This window comes from Pocillopora verrucosa, chromosome 9 (genome assembly GCF_036669915.1).
Source record: "Pocillopora verrucosa isolate sample1 chromosome 9, ASM3666991v2, whole genome shotgun sequence".
NCBI lineage: Eukaryota > Metazoa > Cnidaria > Anthozoa > Scleractinia > Pocilloporidae > Pocillopora > Pocillopora verrucosa.
This window is the reverse complement of record NC_089320.1, coordinates 282,245-305,253: the sequence shown is the minus strand read 5'-3', so window position 1 is coordinate 305,253 and position 23,009 is coordinate 282,245. Positions and strand designations below refer to the sequence as shown.

The window sequence follows — 23,009 nt, the reverse complement described above, 5'->3', positions numbered from 1 at the left end:
ATAATGGAGAAAATGGAATATTACCTACTCTTCACTCTTTTTACATGTCTGGACTGTTTTTCTGCAAATAACAAGTGCGGATTAAGTAGCATGGGAGGTATGGCTCTTAATTATTTCCGTTTTCAGGATATGATTTTGTCAGCCCTCCATATTTGCTATGTCCTGTGCGAACTAAATCACCTTTCAGAGTTAACTTCCACAAAAACGAAATAGTGAAAAACAGAAGATAGTAACCATTGTTGGTTCCCTTGAGTATCACAAGCCATCCAAGATCATTGTATTTCGGCAGCATTTACCTTAGTAGCCTTTCTAAGAGTGATTGTCCCCTGGAATATATTGTTTACTCTATTCACAACATAATTGTTTGATATCAACCCTCACGTATTGTGAGTAAAAGAGTATTAGTTTTGACCATCTCTCGTAAAAGAAACAAGGTCGAAAAAAAATTAACTTTTTGGAAATGTAAATGCCGTACAAAAGGCTTTCGCGATGAAGACAACTTGACTGAATTACTACCCATAATATGGAAAGGTTTGCCACCTGTTTATGCTTTTTTGACATAGCTGATTATATTTCTCATTGGTTTCTTTATTCCTTCTTCCTCCTTCAGATGATTGTCGAGTGATTGAATTCAAAGAAGGAACAAAAAATAAGATCTTAACAAATCACGTCATTAGGAGAGATCAACTGCCAGACAAGGATATTTGTGAATTGAGATGCTACAACTATGGTCTACTGTCAGATGGAACATTCGCATGTGAGCTGAATGACAGGACCTACTTACAAGTCCCCGCCTCCCTCGAAGACAAAAGCGGATTTGTATACACAGAAATTTTTGTAAGTACGGCCTGGTAACATTCAGTTTTACAAAGGTGATCAGCTTACGGGTAAAAAAACTCGGGTACAGTGTTGTTCCCTTTCATGTTATTTATTTATCTATTCATCATTTTAAATTGATTTATTGTATAAATTGATTTATTTTCTTCTTATCTTTCAGAATCCTTGTGAGAGCATTCCATGCGCCCATCACGCCACCTGTCAAGCGGGCTTTGGTAACCATGGATACCGCTGTATTTGTCCTGCTGGATATCAGAAAGTTCAGTGTAAAACAGGTGAGCGAAAAAACATCTAACGATAAAATGATGAGTTAAGACAGTTCAATATTTAATTGATTTTACAATAAAGTTAACCAGCTATAATTTCCAAAAAATTATTCGTGCAACATTACGGGGAAAAGACAGGAGAACAAGCAAAAGAATCCTGACTTAAAAGATGTGAAAAGGACAGGCAGGAAGAGGAACAGAAAGAAAAGTACACAGATACGCAGGGCCACTTTCATAAAGTTGGACGAAATGTCTCATCCTGGAGAGTTTTTAGCTTTGGTTTTTTTTCTTAAATTCTGTGTAGATGTTGATGAATGCGTACCAGGAAAACACCATTGTCCCGCAGAGCGCAAATGTGTCAATACTTTGGGTTCATATCAGTGCTCACATTGTAGACCTGGATATATTGACGATGGAGAGACCTGTCAAGGTAAGATTTGCATACAATGAAGAAGACAACGAAGACAAAAAGAAAAACAGTGGACACACATATAAAGACCAGCAACAATGTAATGGTGGTGACAGTAAGTCTTGCATATCGAATAAGAGAAAGTTGATAAAATTAGGTCAGCTACCATTTATATCTTATTCAGACAGACAGATTAAGAGACAGACAGACAGAGAGTAACGACAGAAACTGGTAGATATATATATGTTATTTGCCGGCTGGGAGGTCCGTATGGTGAAAAACTGTGACCGAGGTCTTGAAAATGCTGCCCGAGGCCGTAGGCCGAGGGCAGCATTTTCAAGGCCGAGGTCACAGTTTTTCACCATACGGACCGACCCTTAGCCGGTAAATAACATATTTATTGTTTTTTTACCCATCTCTCAAATCACTTACGACTGATTAAGGTTTTCCTCCCGTACATTTCGCTCACTTCTCTCCCGCAAATGAAATAAACGACTACAAGGATCTTTGATTTAAAGAGCAATATTTGTATTTCAACGTATATTTTGTAACTCCTGCATCATAAAAATCTATTTTGAAATTACATTTGGAATGGTTTCTCTGTCAAAAACACCATTCGTCAATCAAACAACGAGTGGCTTCAGAAAGCGTCAACAGCGTGTGAACCGTGCATAAAATTACTTCAAGAACAAGAAATGACTACAGCCGAGTGTTTTATCAACAACTTTAGTTATCTGTACACCTGCAAAAATGTTTTAGTAGAGAAGTCCAAACAAAGGTGTTTCACAAAGTTTTTAATCTGAATCAGAGTCGTCGCTTATAATTATGTGGCGTTTTCTTGGAGGTTTTTCTTTGTTCGCGCCATCAACAACATTGAAGGTGAACGAACAGCCTTCGATTTTGCCAATTGTTGCACCAGAAAACAAGCCCTTGGCAGATGCTGTTTCTGGAGTAACTGGTGGATTAAGCAAAGCATTGGGTTTGGTTTTACTGGCAGATGCTGTAGATGCTTTGATCTCTTCTCTTGTCGTGGTGCTAGTGCTGGGTTGCACGTGCTCTGAGCGACTCAGGACGAGAGACATTTTGCGCTGGTGATCTAAAGAAGCCGATTTGTAAGAATCCAGACTTTTTAGATTCTTATGGCCGCTGGGCTGGGCCACGTAGTTCGAAGGAAAATCAGCATCTAGGAGACGGCCAATGGAAGTCTTCCTTACCGCGTGGTTTGTCACATTCCCTTGCAATCCCGTTCTTTTCGCCGCTATCTTCAAGAACTTTCCGAGGGAATTCTTTCCAAGTGGCGCGTTTGCATACCACACTGGATCATCTGCTTTTCGTTTGTATTTTATCGCTAAATAGAAAGGCGACTCTGGCTTATTCATCTCTGTCGGACGATGGCTTCTAAAGGCTTTGTAAAAGAAGACAGGACAGCGTGTGTTATTGCTGGCTTGTGCTGTGGGGCAGAATGGCCTTACAGGTCCTTCACCACTGCGACATTTTGATCCTCTCTCCGCGATCCACACTAATTCTTCATTGCCTGTTTCACCATTTATTTGGAGCTTTACATCACCCCACTTCAGCTTTCTACTCTCATCACGTGCTCGGAACCCAAAGTGGAGCGACAAGAGCCACCAGACGGTTCTTTGTAGGACTTCAGGGTCTTGTTGACCAAATTCGCCGCGCTCAAACATCAAGTCTTCCTCTGCATCTGTCAAGGGACGAGCGGCCTTTGGGCGATTTCCTTTGCCAAAATGACGTAATAACTGCCTTCTTCTTGAGGCAAGAGCCTCACGGGACAAAGAGAAGTGCTGATCTTTCAGGATGTTAAGGGTCGAGCCATGGTCGTTCAGATATCTTTGTAGACTTCGATGAAATGAAGTCAGTGTCGCCGGCTCGTACTGGTCGCCATCTTTCTTCTTTATCTCCATAAAGAAACGGGACATAAGGACATTGAGGTCCTTTGCAGGTATGTCTTCAATATTTCGCTCTTCGCCAGCCGAAGTTAGGAACCATTTCCAAACATTTATGTCGTAGAATGTTTTTTTCTTGGTGTTGTCCGGCCTTTGCCCTTCGATGAATTCACGCACTTCAAGCAAGAACTGGTTGCTCATTGTACGGCTTTTCATTGACATGTTCATGTTTGTCAATGTTTTCAGTGTTAATGTTCTCGTCTGTATTACTAGGATAGTAAAATTCGCTCTCGCTATGCCATTCAGGGCTGTATGACTCCATTAAGGAGTGAAAATTATTGAATAAAAATGTAAACAAACTGTTTCGATTTTGTAAACTAAACCCTACAAAACCTCACGAAAGGGTTACCGTGGCCCGTGGGCAGAGATAGGAAAATACTGACCGGGTTGAGAACCAATCAGATTGCAAGATTCGTTACCGTGCCCTCTGAAAAAACAATAAATGGGGATACGAGATGTAACTGAGTGGCATGTTCAAGCCACAGATGCGCACTTATCCCATAGTGGTGGTTACGCTTGCTCTTTAGGCATATAGGCCACCAAGATAGATATCATCTACAGCTCATTAGGCCTTGTTAAGAATAACCAGCTAGGCCAAAGGCAGAGGCCAAAAACAAAGACGAAAAAAGCCGAACGTGGCTATCAACTTGTTGGCTTTTTCTCCCTTCTTTTCTACTATTATCACTTCAATGCACATTTTATGCCTAACAAAGTTTGTTGATTACAAAGTCTTCAAATGTGGCATGAGCAGAATTTCCACGGATGGAGTTTGCTACACTCACTGGCCTCTAGCTCTATTGGAATTCCTTCCCCCATTTATGAGAAATTTCACGCGAGGTGTACTTTGCCTAAAGTTCGTTTAGTCCTTCAATTTTTACCATTTGATTTTACTATGTTTAGATATCGATTAATGTAACGATGGTAGCCATGACTGTCGTGATGCGGCCAACTGTAAAAACACCACTGGATCGTTCGACTGCAGCTGTCAGTCTGGACGCCTTAAAGATGGACAATACTTTTGCCTAGGTGTATCTTGATTTCTTACTGAACACGAAATCTTATTTAGATAACCTACGCTACACTTTTTCCACCTCTTTACACCATATCAACAGAAGAAAGCTGAAAGATTTGATTTATCAATCACCAAAGTGTTGTTAACTATTTAAGTGTGGCTTGCAATTGTGCAATGCAAGCTAACGCTCATATCTGTCACAGATATTCAATGAGGCGTCCTTCTGGTCAAGAAAATTGTAATTTCGACACCATTTACGCGCAGCGATACTTATCAAAATACTAATCTGACTAATCTTGTCTGGACAATTGCAACTGTCAATTTCTAACTTCTATCGACAAGCTCTTTATTTCGATCAAACTCTTCCATGACTTGACTTGCTAATATCATTTTTAAAACCTACGAATGTTCTTAACAGATAACTGGAAAAAGATCAACACCGATCCTGTCTGTTTTGGGACAAAAAATGACGACTTCGGATCCTTTGAAATCCAAGAGGCCGGTAAAGTATACACATTCAAACTTGTCCATACAAATGGCACCGTAACATGTAATACTAACTTCGAATCAACAAAGTGGGGATGTTTACACCCATATTTGGGACGTCGTATACTACTGACGGTGATAACTTACCCCAACAAGACTGTTCTACCACTTGCTGAGTTCGTGAAAGGCATTGATGACTATAGATACCAACTTGACCGTGCTCATGTCAACTCCCCGACGCTTGTGTTTAACCTGCTCCCCACCCCTCTGGTTGTGTCGATTGGACAGCAGTTCCTAATATGGTATGGGCAAGACTTGGCTTATTATACCGAATTCAATAATGCTGGTGAGACATGCGCAGATGTTTACGCTTTGTACCCTTAACCTGAACTTTAGCATCGAACTTAACCTAAATCTATGTACATATGTAAATATCTCTGTAAATCTATGTATCTATGTATGAGACCAATATAGTAGCCAGCTCCCAATTGGCTTGTTAGTTCAGTTGGTAGAGTACTGCACCGGTATCGCAGAGGTTATGGATTTAAATCCCGTACAGACCTGAATTTTTGTTAGGCCCTTATTTCCATTACTGCTCAAGAAGTAATCATTACTGTGAAGATCGCATTCATATTCATAGCTTAAAACCGTAGTTCACATATGATATTCACATATTTACAGTAGTGTAAACACTGTCACGCGGGAATCGTCACGCGGCGTAAGGTGGCAAAACAGGGCGCACTTTTATGCCTTTCTTTGATGGTGGAATCCACGTTGGAAGTGCTTTTAAAGAGAAGCTCGACTTGGCGACAGGTGTGGGAAACATGGACAATGGACAATGCGCTCGAGTCACAAACAAATACTGGAGGATTTGGCGGTAGACCCTCACTGAAAAATGATGGCGAGCGTACATTTCGAAAGGGATCGTTCCGCAAACTCTGCAAATATTTCAAAAAAAGTTCTTACTAGATCTCACACGAGCTCAATCCAGCAACAATAAAGTGATAAAACACCTACACTGCTTCTTTTTTGAAATCAATGAGAACGAATCAGCGTTGATAATGGTCTCAAAACTGAACCCTTTGTTCTGTACGGTGGTTGATACAAATTGGTCTTTTAAAGAGCGATGCACAACTGATGATATGTCCACAGTTTCTGCCAGAGTTCCTGCGATCTTGCTTTTACTTATTGAATACGTTGGAAAGTATGAAAACAAGTTGTACATATGTAAATACAACTAAAAAGACCAAATCAGTTATTTTCTAGCAATTTTGGCCAATGTCGAGACCATTACTCGATGACAATTTCACAATAGACCTTACGCAAAGAGAGAAGTTTTTCGGTATTTTTCAGAACATAGTTCGTGGTAATTCCAACGAAAACTTACACTTCCCTCGTATCAACATTACCTTCATCCATTTATAATGGTAACTGAACTTAGTGGAGTACAATTTGGGATGAAATCATACGCGTGATTTTTAAAATCGAACGAGCGCGCAGCGTGAGTTCGATTTGAAATCACAAATATGATTTCAGACCAAAATTGCATGAGACGATGTTCAATTACCACTTTATTACCTCCAATTTAAAATTGCCCAAATACAGGACTTGGTCAGTTCAAATATTTTATTGATGCAGTACTGAGCCGGTCTGAAATTAAATTCATCCATTTTTGGAGGGGAAAAAGTAAGAGTTTGGAAACAAAAGTTGCAAAATTTGCCACATGATACTCTTTTTCTTTCAATCTCCTCCAGTTTGATCGGTTACATTAAACGAGCCTTAAAATCTGATTGGTTGTTCTGTTTTTAGTGTAGCCTCGTCATTGGCTGGGAAAAAGATGCGATTTAAAGCAAAGAGTGGTGCGATTCGGGAATAAATCGCATCAATTGGAACCAATCAGATTACAGGGACCACCAGTGATTTCAAAATTGGTGTAATAAATGATAGAATTGTGGCGAAAAAGCCCTAATCTCTCGCCAGATTCCCTATTTTTTGGACGTCCAAACAACTTCTCGCCATACGTTCCTTTCAAGCGAGTTACAATGTTTGCCTCGTGGCAATCACACAAATCTGTGCGCAAACGCAAGGATGCAATTACTGGCAACTCATTTCCCCGGGAAAGTTCCCTATGTATTACATCATCGACCTCCTGTTTTTGTGAAAATGTCACGCGATGGTAAGCGAGCAAACCTTAATCTCTTTTTTGACTTCCTGTTTTTTTAAAGAATCACTCAACTGCATGAGGCCATAAATGTGAGTCTCATTTCTTTGCAATAAAACCGTCTTTTGTTTCTCGGAAATCTTTCAATTTCATAACCAGTCATTCTCATGACATAATTCCATCAAATTATTTCCATCATATGGAAAGTATTACAGAGTTGCATTTTCAGCTCATTTTCATGAAACAAGCTCGAACCGCCAACTCTTATACCACTTCAGTATCCGTTCACAAGAAAACGTCTGTTCTTGAATTAATTTTGTTTTCGTGAGTTCGTCGTCTTGTTGTTAATTTCGGCAAACGATTTAGAGCTAATTTAGAGAAAAGAAAATACAAACAATTTAGGGTTATCAATTGACCTCCGTTGCCGATCTCTGACAATGTTTTCATCATTCTCATAAAATAATCATATCTCATAAAATAGTTATATGAGGGACCTTAAGCAGTTAGGACGGTAAAGATAAGGAAGACTTCGATTACAAAATGAATTGAATTTATTCTTTAAGTTAGAATTTCGTCTCTTACGGCGCTGCACCTCAACTTCAGCAAAACGTGAGTAAGCAGCATTGAGTACCAAATAGAAACTTAAATAATAGAGTCACCCACAAGAGTTTGAGTCTTAGATAGTACCAAATTACTGCATTTCATCTTTGCCTTGTTTTCTTTGGGTCTAACTTCCTATTTGCATAACACTGGTAGCTGTAGTAGGTTAGTATAGAATGAAATGGTACATCCCTTTCCGAAGGTGTACTTCTTCTCAAGGGAATAAAATATATCTCCTCTTATCCCTTTAACTCCTAAGATCTGATTGTCAATTCTCCCCTCTAGCTACTACACATTTCCTTGTAAATTGATTACGAGAGCTAGGTGTTCAATCAAGGTAATTAATCGTACCTGATGAGCTTGAATGTTTTCTTCAACTGTTTGCTGTATAATGTGTGGATACTTTAGGGAGAAATTACATGGTAATCGCTTCAGGGAGTGAAAGGGTTAAAAGGTAAGAAAGTTTTTTTTCATTATTTGCATTCGACATAAGAGGAAATCGAACTCCCAGTGGAAGACCGAAGTAATTTGCGTTGGCTAAGTTCCAAGTTTACAGAAAGCCTGTCCTGAATTTGATACCCACCTGTTATTATTTGTCATTCGCAATTATAATAATGATATAACCAGTTATTGTTATGACATAGCTCCATCAAATTATTTCCATCGTATGGAAAGTAGTACAGAGTTGGCATTTTTCAGCTCATTTTCATGAAACGAGCTCGAACCGCCAACTCTTATACTACTTCAATATCCGTTCATAAGAAAACGTCTGTTCTTGAATTAATTTTGTTTTCGTGAGTTCGCCGTCTTGTTGTTAATTTTTGCAAACGATTTAGAGCTTATTTAGAGAAAAGAAAATAAAAACGATCGGGGGTTATCCATTGACCTCCGTTGCCGATCTCTGACAATGTTTTCATCATTCTCATAAAATAATCATATCTCATAAAATAGTCATACGGGGGACCTTAAGCAGTTAGGATGGTAAAGATAAGGAAGACTTCGATTATAAAATGAATTGATATTTCTTTATAAAAACAGGTCTTCAGGTGTTCGGCATCGTAGAACGCACCAAAGATTTGAAATTGAATTTCTGCTTGAAAGGTAGGAATAGTTCTTGTTAACAGTTTTATTGAGTGTGAATTGAGATGGAGATGTTCAGTCCATAGCGTATTTAGGCAAAAAAACAATCGAACAAGCGAAAGTATCATATGAAATGTAACAACTATGACCGAATTATTATGAGAAAAAAGTAGAGAGGTATATTTCTTTCAGACCGATGACACACAAATATTATTGAGACAACTGAACTAAAATTAGGCAAAGTTGCAGTTGATTAAAAAGAAGGACGATGTTGAAAGTAGCTTGATATATTTCCTCCCTCACAAGTTTAATTTTTTGAAACAGCACACTACTGCCTGTTAAAAATACGTCTCACGTTTCCTAGATTCGCTTAAATTGCCTAAATATTTCTTAACTTTTTAAACAGGAAAAATGCTGGAGAAAATGAAATGTTACCTACTCTTGGCTCTTTTTACATGTCTGGATTGTTTTTCTGCAAATAACCAGTGCGGATTGAGTAGCATGGGAGGTATGGCTCGTAAGAATTCACGTTTTCAGGATATGATGTAGTCAGCCCTCCATATCTGTTATCTACTGTGCGAAAAAAAAAAGAGTTAACTTCCACGAAAACAAAATTATAAAAAACAGAAGATAGTAACCACTGTTAGCTCTTTTGAGTACCACACACCATCCAAGATCATTATATTTCGGCTGCAATTACACCCGAAGCCTTTCTAAGAGTGATTTTCCCCTGAAATAAATTATTTACTTTCTTCACAATATAATTGTTTGATATCAACCCTCACGTAATGTAAGTAAAAGAGTATTAGTTTTGACTATCTCTCGTAAAAGAAAAAAGGTCGAAAGAAATTACCTTTTTGGAGATGTAAATGCCGCACAAAAGGCTTTCGCGTTGAAGGCAATTTGACTGAATTACTGCCCATAATATGGAAAGGTTTGCCACCTGTTCATGCTTTTTTGATATAGCTAATTATATTTCTCATTGGTTTCCCTATTCCTTCTTCCTCCCTCAGATGATTGTCGAGTGATTGAATTCAAAGAAGGGACAAAAAATAAGATCTTACCAAATCACATCATTAGGGGAGATCATCTGCCAGACAAGGATGTTTGTGAATTGAGATGCTATCTTGAACCAAACTGCGTGTCCTACAACTATGGTCCACTGTCAGATGGAACATTCACATGTGAACTGAATGACAGGACCCACTTACAAGTCCCCGACTCCCTTGAAGACAAAAGTGGATTTGTATACACAGAAATTTTTGTAAGTACGGCCTGGTAACATGCAGTTTTAATTTACAAAGGTGATCAATTTACGAACAAAAAAAACTCGGATATAGTGTTGTTCCCTTCGATGTTATTTATTTATCTATTCATCATTTTAAAATTGATTTATTGTATAAATTGATTTATTTTCTTCTTATCTTTTCAGAATCCTTGTGAGAGCATTCCATGTGCCAATCACGCCACATGTCAAGCGGGCTTTGGTAACCATGGATACCGCTGTATTTGTCCTGCTGGATATCGGGGAGTTCAGTGTAAAACAGGTGAGGAGAAAAACCTCTAAAATGATGAGTTCAGACAGTTCAATATTTAATTGGTTTTATAGTAAAGTTAAGCAGCTATAATTTCCAAAAAATTATTCGTGCAACATCACGGAGAAAAGACAGGAGAACAAGCAAAAGAATCCTGACTTAAAAGATGTGAAAAGGACAGGCAGGGAGAGGAACAGAAAGAAAAGTACACAGATACGCAGGGCCACTTTCATAAAGTTGGAGGAGGTGTCTCATCCTGGGGAGTTTTTAGTTTTGATTTTTTTCTTAAATTCTGTGTAGATGTTGATGAATGCGTATCAGGAAAACACCATTGTCCCGCTGAGCGCGAATGTGTCAATACTTTGGGTTCATATCAGTGCTCACATTGTAGACCTGGATATATTGACGATGGAGAGACCTGTAGAGGTAAGATTTGCATACAATGAAGAAGACAATGAAGACAAAAAGAAAACATGTATATAGACCGCCAACGATGGTGGTGACAGCAAGGCTTACATATCGAATAAGAGAAAGTTAACAAAACTAGGTTAGCTATCATTTATATCTTATTCAGACAGACAGATTGAGAGACAGACAGTGAGAGACAGACAGACAGACAGAGAGTAACGACAGAAAGTAACTGATACATGGGGATACGAGAGGTAATTGAGTAGCATGTTCAAGCCACAGATACGCACTTAACACGATGTAGATTACGCCTGCTCTATAGGCATGTAGGCCATCAAGATAGATACCATCTACAGCTAGTTTAGCCTCGTTAAGGCTAACCAGCTATGCCATAGGCAGAGACCAAAAACAAAGCCGAACGTGGCTACCAATTTGTTGGCTCTTTTTCCCCTTATTATCTACCATTATCACTTCAATGCACATTCTATGCCTTCAAAAGTCACCGATGGAGTTTGCTACACTTACTGGCCTCTAACTCTATTTGATTCCCTTCCCCAATTTATAGGGAATTTCACGCAAGGTGTAAATTGCCTGAAGTGTTTTTAATTCCTCCAGTTTTTGCTGTTTGATTTTACAATGTTTAGATATCGATGAGTGTAACGATGGTAGCCATTACTGTCATGATGCGGCCGATTGTACAAACACCGCTGGATCATTCAATTGCAGCTGCCAATTTGGACACCTTGGAGATGGACGGCACTTTTGCTCAGGTATATGTTGATCTCCAACTGAATACGAAATCTTATTTAGGTAACCTACGTTACACTTAAGGTCCCCGGCACTCCTTTTTACACCATATCAACAAAAGAAAGCCGAAAGATTTGATTTATCAACCACCAAAGTGTTGTTAATCATTTAAGTGTAGCTTGTGCAATGCAAGCTAACGCAGCTAACGCTCATATCGGTCACAGCTTCGTAATATTGAACGAGGCGTTCTTCTGGTCAAGAAAATTGTAATTTTCGACACAATTCACGCGCGGCGATACTTATCAAAATATTATTCTGACTAATCTTGTCTGGACAATTGCAAAGTGAGATTTTTTTCTAATTTCTAACGACAAACTCTTTATTTTGATCAAAACTTTTCTTTGACCTGACTTGCTAACATCATTTTTAAAACCTACCAATTTTCTTGACAGATAACTGGAAAAAGATCAACACCGATCCTGTCTGCTTTGGGACAAAAAATGACGCCTTTGGATCCTTTGAAATCCAAGAGGCCGGTAAAATCTACTCATTCAAACTTGTGCATACATATGGCTCCGTGACATGTAATACTTACCTCGAATCCACAAAGTGGGGATGTTCACACACAGGTTTCGGACGTCATAGTCTACTGACGGTGATAACTTACCCTAACAAGACTGTTCTTCCACTTGCTGAGTTCGTGAAAGGCATTGATGACTATAGGTACCAACTTGACGGTGCTCATGTCAACTCCCCGACGCTTGTGTTTAACCTGCTCCCCACCCCTCTGGTTGTGTCGATTGGACAGCAGTTCCTAATATGGTATGGGCAAGACTTGGCAGATTATTCCGAGGGCAATAATGCCGGGGAGACATGCGCAGATGTTTACGCTTTGTACCCTTAAACTGAACTTTAGCATAAAACTTAACTTGAATCTATTTACATAAGTAAATATCTAAGTATATAAATGTAAATATAATGCGAACCAATATAGTAACCAGCTCCTAGTTGGCTTTGTAGTTCAGTTGGTGGAGCACTGCACCGGTATCGCACCGTCACAAGCCTGAATTTTTTTCAGGCCTTATTTTCATTACCGCTTAAGTAGTGTTCATAATTGCGAAGATCGCTTCCATATTCATAGCCAGCTCACATATATGATATGCATAGATTTACAGAAGTTTAAACAATGTCAATGTCGGCACGCGGCGTAAGGTAGCAAAGAAAGCGCACTTTTATGCCTTTCCTTGATGGTCGAATCCACTTTGGAAATACTTTTAATTATAAAGAGAAGCTTGACATGGCGATAGATATGGCAAGTATGGACAATGTACTCGAGTCATATACAAATGCTCGCGGAGGTGGCGGTAGACCCTCACTAAGAAATGATGGTTGGCGTACATTTCGAAGACCTATTAAGGAGGTTAGATCCTAGGCAGAGTTAGTGTAATCTTTGTATTAGCAGCCCCATTATCTTTTTGCAGCCTGGCCGGGCGCTGTTATAAGGAGACGATGATAGTCAGAAGGCGTTAAGAATTTGTTGCTAGGATCACTTAGACAAAATTAACCAATGACATTATAGGAAATGAATAATGACTTCAAATTAATTCTACGTGGCTAATAAATGTCCAAGGCCAATACAAACAGATATGACGGATAATTTACGTGGGATTTCTCGTAATTGGATTAGTCAGTTTTAAGTAGGTTACCCTGGCAATTTTCTAGCATGTTCGATGTAATAGAATAGCTTAATAACTTTCAGTTCAGCAGTAATGCATGTGTAAAATTTTGAGAAAGGAGATTTCTAAATATTCATGCAGTCTAAATGCTGCATAACCCAGTTGCATTTACTCTTATAATCATAGACTGATCTCACTTGTAATAGAAATTTAGAGTCAATATTGAGTAGATACTCCATTTTTTCAGACAACCAACATTAGTCTACAATGGAAAGACCAAAATCTTGCTCTAGTTAATTTACTTTGATGACTTAACATTTAACTTCACTTCTCAAGTGTTTTTGTTTACTTGGATCTTTTGTGACTGAAAATAGTTCTATTAGAAACTTTCTTCCCCATGTAAAAATACAACCAAAAACAAAGAAATCATAGCCTTCATTTCTTATTTTTTTCTGTAACGCTTGACAACCTCATAAATATTAAATAAACAATCTTACGATTAAGAGTTCATTATATCGCTAGCAGTGCCCGAGCTGGCGGCGCTCGTGCACTGAAGCGAATCCTGTGTCTCGATTATCTACCCGAGATGATGCAAGATGGGCCCATCGATATCGTACTCGCTTTGATCCTGCGCAAGAAGAAAAATTACGTGGACCGGACTAACAAAGTTCGTAATTCTTGGACAAAAGTGTCGATGATGGAGTCGCAAAAAGCAGCCGAAGACAGTTAAAAAAAAAAAAAACATAAGCAACCTTCGTGGGTTTATTGTGCTACAAATACAGTTGGATTTCTTTCTCAGCTCTCGAAAAGAAAATTCACTCTTGATTCTTACTAAAGCGGAATCTTCTTTGCTTTATAATACATCCTTTATTGATCAAAGTTGTGCGGTCAAGATGGCTAGACATTAGCCTCGTCATTATCTGTCCGTTTTTAAGGACCTCGACTTCGTATCGGTCCATAAAAATGCTTAAAAAGAACTCGCCCAACATTCAGAAATCTTGACAGCACTCATGGTTAATAATTCATAGATATTGGTGTTACAGCACGATTATGACGATGTTTTCAAATAGCGTTACTCTGGGAATTGTAGCAAAGATTGGAAGTAAAACGTGTATTACTATCAGCGAGTTTTCTAAAAAAAGTGGGACTCATAGGGAAAAATGGAGTTCCTTCCTATCTTGTGCTTCATCTAAGGAAGCTGGAAATGGTTTTTCTATCCTCCGACTGGCTAACCGGCTACAATAAAAAACAGATAATTTATACAACAAACTCTCTGCAAGTATCTTAGTGTAGCAAGTGTAACTTGGTGTAATTAAGCTCCTCTCCCCAGTCTAACAAGCACTCGATTTGACAGGTAAAATGTACTACTGGTTAATGAAACAAAAGATTCTACAATCGTTTGGGATGGATTTCTTATAGGACTAGAATTGGTTAAATTGACTTATCTTAAAATCGCTCGTAAAATTCTTGTTTATCAAGAGGTAACCATGTACGGCCATTCAGTATTAAAATCTGGCGTCTTTCAATAAAATCAATTTCCTCACTCCCCGAAAAACGATAAGAATTCACTGAGAAAGTGCCTGAAATTGAGCGAAATCAGTTTCGGCCAAAATTTACAAATGTACTATTTCCGTGAAATCAGTCCAAAAGCTATCACAAATTATTTCAAAACAGGCATAATTGTAAGTTCTCCTCTTGAAGTAAAGGCTTGGTTAATTATACTGAGTATAATAACGATGGTAAGACATGCGCAGACGTTTATGCTCTGTACCATTTACGCGGTTAAAAGGTTGCGGCAACTACAGATGACTTCGGTCGTACGTCGGCACTTTGCTGAATCAAAGCCGGTAAACAATCGGAGAGCGGGTGGTATTTAGTTCACGAAGAAGGCACGGTAGATGTGATATGGCTTCAATCACCAGGTCCTTAATAAATGGACCGTTCAGTTGGTACGATAAGTGAGCTGAATGGTTACAGGGTCCCTATATTGACATATTCAGCAAGCTTCGACATCGATATGGAAACGTAGTAGATAATTTCATGTAGTAATGCAACTATGTAATGACGAAAAAAAAAAACAGAAAAAAAAGCAATATTTAGAGTCGAGATTTGCCACAATATTACCTAGTGTAGTAATGAAGTACCTCCTAAGCTATTCACCAGCTCACATTCAACGCGCGCCTACTGCATTATTGTTAAATATTTCACAACAATTACTTTCCCTGCGGCTGATGCTTATGAATTTACTTTCTTTCAATGAAAATGAATTGAAAATAGACTTTAGCTTCCCGGAGCTCTTCAAAACTTCAATAAATGACAATCTCTTATATCAGCTTTTCTTTAAGATAGCTCAAATTTAAAACTGTCGAGTTTCATTTTATGCCGTGTTTCGGTTTTTCATCATCTTTAGAGTGGATTTGAGTCCAGAAATCGCACTTTGAATAGCTTGTATTTAATTTTATCTTCGGTTAATAAACAACTGAACTTACGGAAATTTTGATTGGCAGTAAGAGCCGATTGGGGTACCCCGTTGGTTTAAATAGTTAAGAAAAGTGTTCTACGGTATCGGATACGGTAGCTGCAATATGCGTTTGCTGCGTCTTAAAGATACAATACGGAATGGCGGTACGTTTGTGACAGAAACGATTATTAAACCGTTTAACCATCCTACAAAATGAAATTAGAAGATCCTCGCAGCTAAGAACACTACTGAAACTAGTAGTTGTAAGTAGGACCTGAAAAAAATTTCAGGCCCGTACGGGAATTGAACCCATGACCTCTGCGATACCGGTGCAGCGCTCTACCAATTGAGCTAACAAGCCAACTGGGAGCTGGTCAATGAATTGGGTACAAATAAACATCCGAGTTTTCAGGTCCTACTTACAACTACTAGTTTCAGTAGTGTTCTTAGCTGCGAGGATCTTCTAATTTCATCTTTCCACCGCAGTGCAAATATGTGAATTTTCTTATATCTACATCCTACAAAAATTAGCCCTGAATAATTTCGGTAACCAAAGACACTGCTTTTTTTTGTGGGCGGCTGGCACATTTAATTTCAGCTTTAAAGCAGTGTCGACGGGGTGTCCTTGTAATATATTGCCAATACAATTGTTTCCTTTGCTTTTGTGGTATGTTTTTTTTTTTTCGCTTTTAACGAGGCAGGACATCAGTCTCTTTCATGACACCAAGGCGATATATTTGAGTTAAGATGAGAAAAAAAATTAGTGCTCTTAAGGTAAACAAAACGTCAGGTGCAAACTTGAGCCATGTAAGCGTATCACCAACCTAATCTACATTGAGAATTTCTATGTGATTGATATCAAGTGGATTCACTTTAATTATATTCAATTTTACCCTCCTTCTTATTTGAATTTGGTTATTTAGAGGCGTAGGTGTTCAAGTTTGGGTTTATGACTTGAAATATTTTAGCTCAAAAAAGTGTTGATGGTCTTTTCAATTTTCATTTCCACAAAAATAAATCTATCACTGTTCAGCATGTTCTCTGTTTCAAGTATTTCCTTAAAATTAAAATAAATGTGCATGCTTTCTCGCACGTCTTTTTCGTGGAGCTTTTTGAAGCGGTCCAACCTTTTTTTTATTTTGATCTTTCAATGAATTGATCTGCAGTTGAACGCGCTCGACAGATTTTCAACTTCATTTAACGCATACATCAAAGTGGTAACACTGAAAAACGTCTTGCGTTAGGCAATCTTCGGCAAACGGTTAATTAGTTATTTACAAAGGCTAACATCACGCATTTAAGTTTTTTTTTCTCCTACAGTTTTTCTGTAATTCTTAAGACTCGATGTTTTGTTTTCAAATTAAGTTAAGCCATATGATTATTCAAGTGACGTATTCGCAAATGTTAAAAAATAAAATCCTATAACTGCGAAGCGTGCTGGTCTCACATCTGCCGCTTACATTAATAATCATTTTCCTCTTTTATGATTCTGCAATTCGCTGTATTGTTTTGAGTGTTGAAATATTAGGTCTCGTTGCATTTACAAGAGAGAGCAGCGTTTCATTTAGCTCGCTATAGCTAGCTGAAGGGTGTTCTCACTAACGACAATATGATACTGTTCTCACCAGCCGTTGGTGATCCTTCAATGAGTAAGGTCCTAACTTTAATATGGATTTTTCGTTTTGGTGTACTGGTGTATGGAGGTAAGTGACTCCTGCCAAAAGCTGGCATCGCTTACACTTTAATCTATTATAACTGTTTTATTCCTGATCAGATTCATATCCTTGTGTTAATGGTACAAAAGGAAGAAGAAAGTAAGTGTGTGAAAAGAGAAAACTCATTAAGTTAACTTTAAATCTATTCTGAGTGATGATGTGAAATTTCGAATTCTCAAAGTAAATATGGCAGAAATGGGATATTGCACGATAGCACGTTATTGCAAAACTGCCCTGTTTACAATGCCGTGATCTTAGTTGGGCGTAAAGGAAACGTGAACGTGGAGAGAAGATCTTTTGTTAAAATTATTGCGGATTCAAGGCGACATTTGGCCAAACATGATCTGTTAACAATTTTTGAGTTGCTGATTTCCGATTATTATGTAATGAAACCTGAAACGGAAAAAAAAAACACTGATGAAGACCTTGAAAGCTAAAGGAGTAATAGTATAGATTTGCTATCGCAAAGAATTTCTAAAGCTGACGTTCCAGAGCGAAGCGCTAAAGGTTATTAAGTTATACCCCCACCGATGTACCGTCACAGTTTCCTTAGAAAACCACCCCCTCATTTTAAAACCAGATCCTATTTAGAATTATTATGGTGAAAATCAATCTTGTTCTTCAATGTAATGGGTAAATAAAATAAGAGGTGGTCATCTAAGTCTCAAACTTGTTTAACCTTACTTATCGTAATTTTCACCTCTATTAAGTGGTCATCTCTACTAAGTTGTCGTGATCACCCCTAAGTCCCAATGGCTTCTTTGTATTGTCTTCCACTGGTATTAAACATTCATTTCAAAGCAGAACCACTTGGAAAAAAAATTGAAATAACCTCTCAAGTAAATTTTAATTCATGATTCTCTCCTGAAATCATATTTAATCCATGTTTATCTCCCGAAATCAATGTTACTCAACTAGTATTTTTGAGCGGAGGTTTGTACATTAAGTGGTCAATCATGGCATAAGAATGGTGTTTTTTATTAGTATTTTTTGTTTTTTATATTATCTCTCTTCTGTGGAACCTGCATTAAGTGGTAACTTTTTCCATTCCCTTTGGGTGACCACTTATTTCAGGTTTGCTGTATTTTACTTTCCTGACTCTTTGTTAACCCTTTAATTCCCATGAGTGCCTAAAATGGAATTTCTCCTTGCAATATTAATACAATATCAAGCAGACAACTGAAGAGAACAAAGAAAAATATCAATTAGGGGATTGGTAGTTCATGATCCAATACTAAATTCTCCAAAATTCACATAAGAATTGTATGGCAGACAGTAAGGAGAATTACTAATGAGATCTTGGGAGTTAAAGGGTTAAATGCTGCTCTCTTCTCATTAAGTAAGACATTTAAATTGAGTTACTTTTGAGCTCCTTGTAACAACTAACATGCATACTGGTGATCTTTAGGAGAAAGGGGCTAAATGCTAAAAATCAAGACAAGTTCACTTTGAACTGATGTTCTCATTGTAAAATGCGATGGCACTTCATCTCAGTGTAGCTCACAAGCATACACTTATTTGAGCTTACTGCAAAAAGTAGATACACTGTCTTTTAAAAGAGGTGTGCATGAACTTGATTAGTTAGAGGGATAGAAGCCAAAAGGAAGTGTCAAGCCCATTCTTTTTTTTTTTTTTTTTTTATTTCTACCCTCCATGGTGGATGAATTTTAATAACCATCATATTAAATTTTATTTGGATTTAATGTGGAAAATGTCTTTTGCCTTTTGTCAGTCATAATTGCTGTGAAAGAATCTAGATAGTTTGATACTTTTTGTTTTCCCTCATTAAAAATCTTAAGGAGTTGCCTAGAACCCTGGCAGGTGCATACAGATTAAAAAAAGTGTCAAATTTGCATTCTTCAATATAGATATTGACCTTTTAATCATTGCTAAAATTGAATCTTTAATGATGGTGTTCAATAATTAGTCTTTCAACTATGCTTATTTTTTTAGCTGTAAAGCTGTGCTGGTGTAGTCATAGTTACATTGTAGGGTCGTTATAATAATTTAAGGGTTCTTATTTTTTGGGGTTCCCTTGAGTGTTGCATCAGCCAACATGTGAATTGGTAAACATTGCTATGGTATTTCTTTAATGGTTTTCACATGATTTTGGAGAAACACATGCTAGTGGCCTGTTTCTCTTCTGATTTTATTGCTCAGACAATGAAAGCTCCATTTGATTGTCATTGAACCAAAGATTCTTGTCACTGTGAAGCAACAAAAGTTTGGGCTAACAAGCCTGACTGTCACTGAGCCTTATAGGGTGCTGAAATATCAAGTTAATGTTATATTTTATTTGATGGTGACTATTTATTGATGGGTCTATCTGAGTACTTCAACTTTTGATTGACCTTATTGCCATACTGCTTTTACTTATAGGGGAGAAGCTTGAAAAGTGAATCAACATTCTGTCAACATTTATTGGCACAAAGAGAAGTTAATTCGATTACATGTACACGTGCATTAAAACTTTGTAGGAAGTGGGTCGGTCAGGCTCAAGATTGAGAGAAGTATAATATGCTACACCAAGAAAAAAGAACTTATCAATGTGACCAGTGCAGTGAGTCATTTCGTGAGGAAGCTCTCTTAGCAGAACATAACCGAACTCATGAAGGCGGGAGAAATTTTGAGGATGGCGGTTGTTCGAAGAGTTTTGTACTACAAGGAGTGAACGGACATAGAAAAGTGCACACTTCTGAGAAGACTTTTGAATGTACCCAGTGTGGTAAGTGGTTTAAACACGCTTCATCTTTACGATTACATCAAAGACTACACAGTGGGGAAAAGCTGTATCAGTGCGACCTTTGTGACAAGGCGTTCACTCAATCAGGAGGCCTTGAACAACACAAGCGAACACATACGGGAGAGAGGCCGTTTAAATGTGATCAGTGTGAGAAGACTTTCACCCAGAAAGGCCATTTAAAGGACCACAAACAGAAACACTCGAGCGAAAAGCTTTATAAGTGTCAAGGATGTAGAAAGTATTTTGTACGGGCAGAAGACCTGGACGAGCACAAAAGATTGCAATCCTGTGGAAATGTATGTGAATGTAGTTATTGTGGGAAGTGGTTTAAAAATAACGCCTCTTTAAAGGTACATCAAAGAATGCACACTGGAGAGAGACTTTTCAAGTGTAGCCTTTGTGACAAATCGTTCACTCAATCAGGAGGTCTGCAACAACATACTCGAACACATACAGGAGAGAGGCCGTTTAAATGTGACCAGTGTGAGAAGACGTTTACCCAGAAAGGCCATTTGAAAGACCACCAACGGAGACATGCGAGAGTAAAGTTTCCTGAGTGCCAACAGTGTAGAAAGCGTTTTTTGCGGGCAGAAGACCTGAACGAACACAAAAGATTGCAATCCTGTGGAAATGCATGTGAATGCAGTCATTGTGGGAAGAGATTTAAGAATAACGCTACTTTAAAGATACATCTAAGAATGCTCTCGGAAAGGAAGCTTTTTCAATGTAGCCTCTGTGAAAAGGTGTTTACTCGATCAGGGGGTCTGGAGCAACATAAACGAACACACACAGGTGAGAAGCCTTTAGTTGTGAGCATTGTGGAAAAAAGTTTTCGCAGAAAGGCCATCTAAAAGAACACAAACAGAGACATACCTTAGAAAAGAAGTTTAAAGGTAAACAGTGCGGAAAGACGTTCAAGAAAGTTGAATATCTAAAAGAACACCAGTGGTCACATATCCAGGAAAAGCTTTTCAAATGCAGCCAGTGTGACAAGAGTTTTAGGCGAGCAAGTAACTTGAGGGAACATAAGAGAGTGCATACCAATGAAAAACGCTTCGAATGTGATCAATGTGATAAGAGTTTTAAACATAACTCTCAAAGTACACAAGCGGGTTCACGCGGAAGGGAAGTTATTTCAATGCAATCTTTGCAATAAGTCGTTCACTCAAGCAGGAGGTCTGGAACAACATAAGCGAATGCACTCTGGTGAAAGGCCTTTTAAGTGTGACCAGTGTGACAAGTCTTTTATGCAGGGAGGACATCTCAAGGAACATAAAAGTATACACAGTGGAAAAAAATCATACGCGTGTGACCAGTGCGGACAATGTTTTCGATTAAAAAGCATTCTGAAGCTCCATAAGAAGACACATTCAGAAGAGAGACGTTTTCAATGTTCCCAGTGTAGCCTTTGCTTTGTACGGAAGAAAGCTTTAAGTCCACATGAAAGAATACATAAAGAAACAACACACTCTGAAAGCAGTCAGGGCAAGATTTCTCCAGCTGAAGAGTCAAATATAGACCATGCACCAAAGGTTCAATATCAGTGCAGCTTTTGTCCAAAGACGTTTCTTCAAGAAAGTCGCGCAAAGAAACATGAAAGAACACACTCCGATGATAGGCCGTTTAAGTGCTCGCACTGTGGCAAGTGTTTTAGGTGGAAAGGGAATTTGAAAGAACATGAAAGAGGACATACTGTCGATAAGCCTATCGCTTGTGACTGCTGTGGCAAGAGTTACAAAAACGCCGCAACTTTAAGAGTACATAAACGCATGCATACAAGAGAAAACCTACATCAGTGCAACCTTTGTGGGAAGGTGTATACACAGGCCGGAGGTCTGGAACAACACAGAAGAACACACACCGGGGAGAGGCCCTTTAAATGCACCCACTGTGGCAAGCGCTTTAATCAGAAAGGTCATTTAAACGAGCATTTAGCAAGGCACACCGAGAAAACACCATTTGAATGTGATCTTTGTGGCGAAGGATTTTCTTGTAAGATATCGTTAACTGAACATAAGGAAACACACACAGCAGAAGCACCGTCTGAGACTAATGAACAGAAAACGGTTCGTTTTAGCCTCCGCGAACTGTTGAGCAATTTCACCGTAGAAACAACAGAGCAGGTTTCGATCATGGAAGACGGAACGGCGCAGAGGAAGTCGACGAGGTTTATATCACACATTCTGGATTTCTTTCTTGAGCCGCATAGCATTTTGGCAGGGGAATATCCTGTACTCATATCTTGTTACGACATAAATTTCTCATATGAACAGCGTTAGAGTCCCCTGAAGCGATTTAGGTTTAAAGACAAGATGGAAAATGCATGTTACTGATCAAGTGCAGACGAACTTAAAGAAACCAACTGGAGTTTTTCTTTGTTGCTTTCTTTACGTATAAGTTGTAGACGTTAATTTCACAATATTTTTGGAAAAATCGCAGGAAAAGACAACAAAAATTGTTGATCAGTTCAACTGACACTTTGATACCCAGTTTGGTCAACGTTCTACATGTTTTAATTTTCCTCCTTTTAATGGTAGTCAACTTATCCTAAAAGGGAGCGAAATACGTACCTTTTTTGTGTCTTCGCGTCATTTTGCCCTTGCTACGTACATAAGCGTTTTTGTTTTGTTTTGATTTTTACTTACTGATTTTGAACGGTTGTCTGAGTGAATTTATACAAATATGTGTTTAACTTTCTAGCTACCAAGATCTGACATAGAAATAACACTCAATAAGCTTTGTCTTATTTCCTTGTCAATAAGTTTAGGCTATGTGGTGATGACATTTTCAGTCATTTGTCTCTCTCTCACTAATTGTTTGCCGGTTAAGACAGAGAATTTTCTGAGATTTTACGAAAAGCTTACTATAAAATCGTTTCACGTACCTAGCAGCGAGTTGTTCATACA

General features: G+C 38.3%; 4 protein-coding genes across 5 annotated transcripts in view; 3 read left to right on the top strand and 1 right to left on the bottom strand.

The window, feature by feature from the left end:
- The window catches only part of LOC131781263 (neurogenic locus notch homolog protein 1-like), a 45,028-nt gene continuing 22,019 nt past the window's right edge, over positions 1-23,009 (top strand). For both annotated transcript variants that reach the window (XM_066172571.1, XM_066172570.1), the window contains exons 1-3: positions 1-97; positions 611-837; positions 998-1,112. In XM_066172571.1, the coding sequence (XP_066028668.1) occupies positions 4-97; positions 611-837; positions 998-1,112 (436 nt within the window). In that variant the 5' untranslated portion in view covers positions 1-3. The remainder of the gene's footprint in view (positions 98-610; positions 838-997; positions 1,113-23,009) is intronic.
- On the bottom strand, positions 2,307-3,647 carry LOC136283273 (uncharacterized protein KIAA1958-like). Its single transcript, XM_066171841.1, has one exon. The coding sequence runs from the start codon at positions 3,645-3,647 to the stop codon at positions 2,307-2,309; it is 1,341 nt and encodes a 446-aa protein (XP_066027938.1).
- Positions 8,736-13,246, top strand: LOC131789878 (uncharacterized). Its single transcript, XM_066172577.1, has 6 exons — positions 8,736-8,839; positions 9,225-9,326; positions 9,832-10,082; positions 10,251-10,365; positions 11,406-11,531; positions 11,961-13,246. The coding sequence occupies exons 2-6, from the start codon at positions 9,230-9,232 to the stop codon at positions 12,410-12,412; spliced, it is 1,041 nt and encodes a 346-aa protein (XP_066028674.1). The 5' UTR covers positions 8,736-8,839; positions 9,225-9,229; the 3' UTR covers positions 12,413-13,246.
- On the top strand, positions 19,748-22,801 carry LOC131789883 (zinc finger protein 91-like). Its single transcript, XM_066172738.1, is given in 3 exon segments — positions 19,748-20,916; positions 20,919-21,203; positions 21,247-22,801. Coding segments are annotated over 3 exon segments (2,460 nt in total). The 5' UTR covers positions 19,748-19,877; the 3' UTR covers positions 22,383-22,801.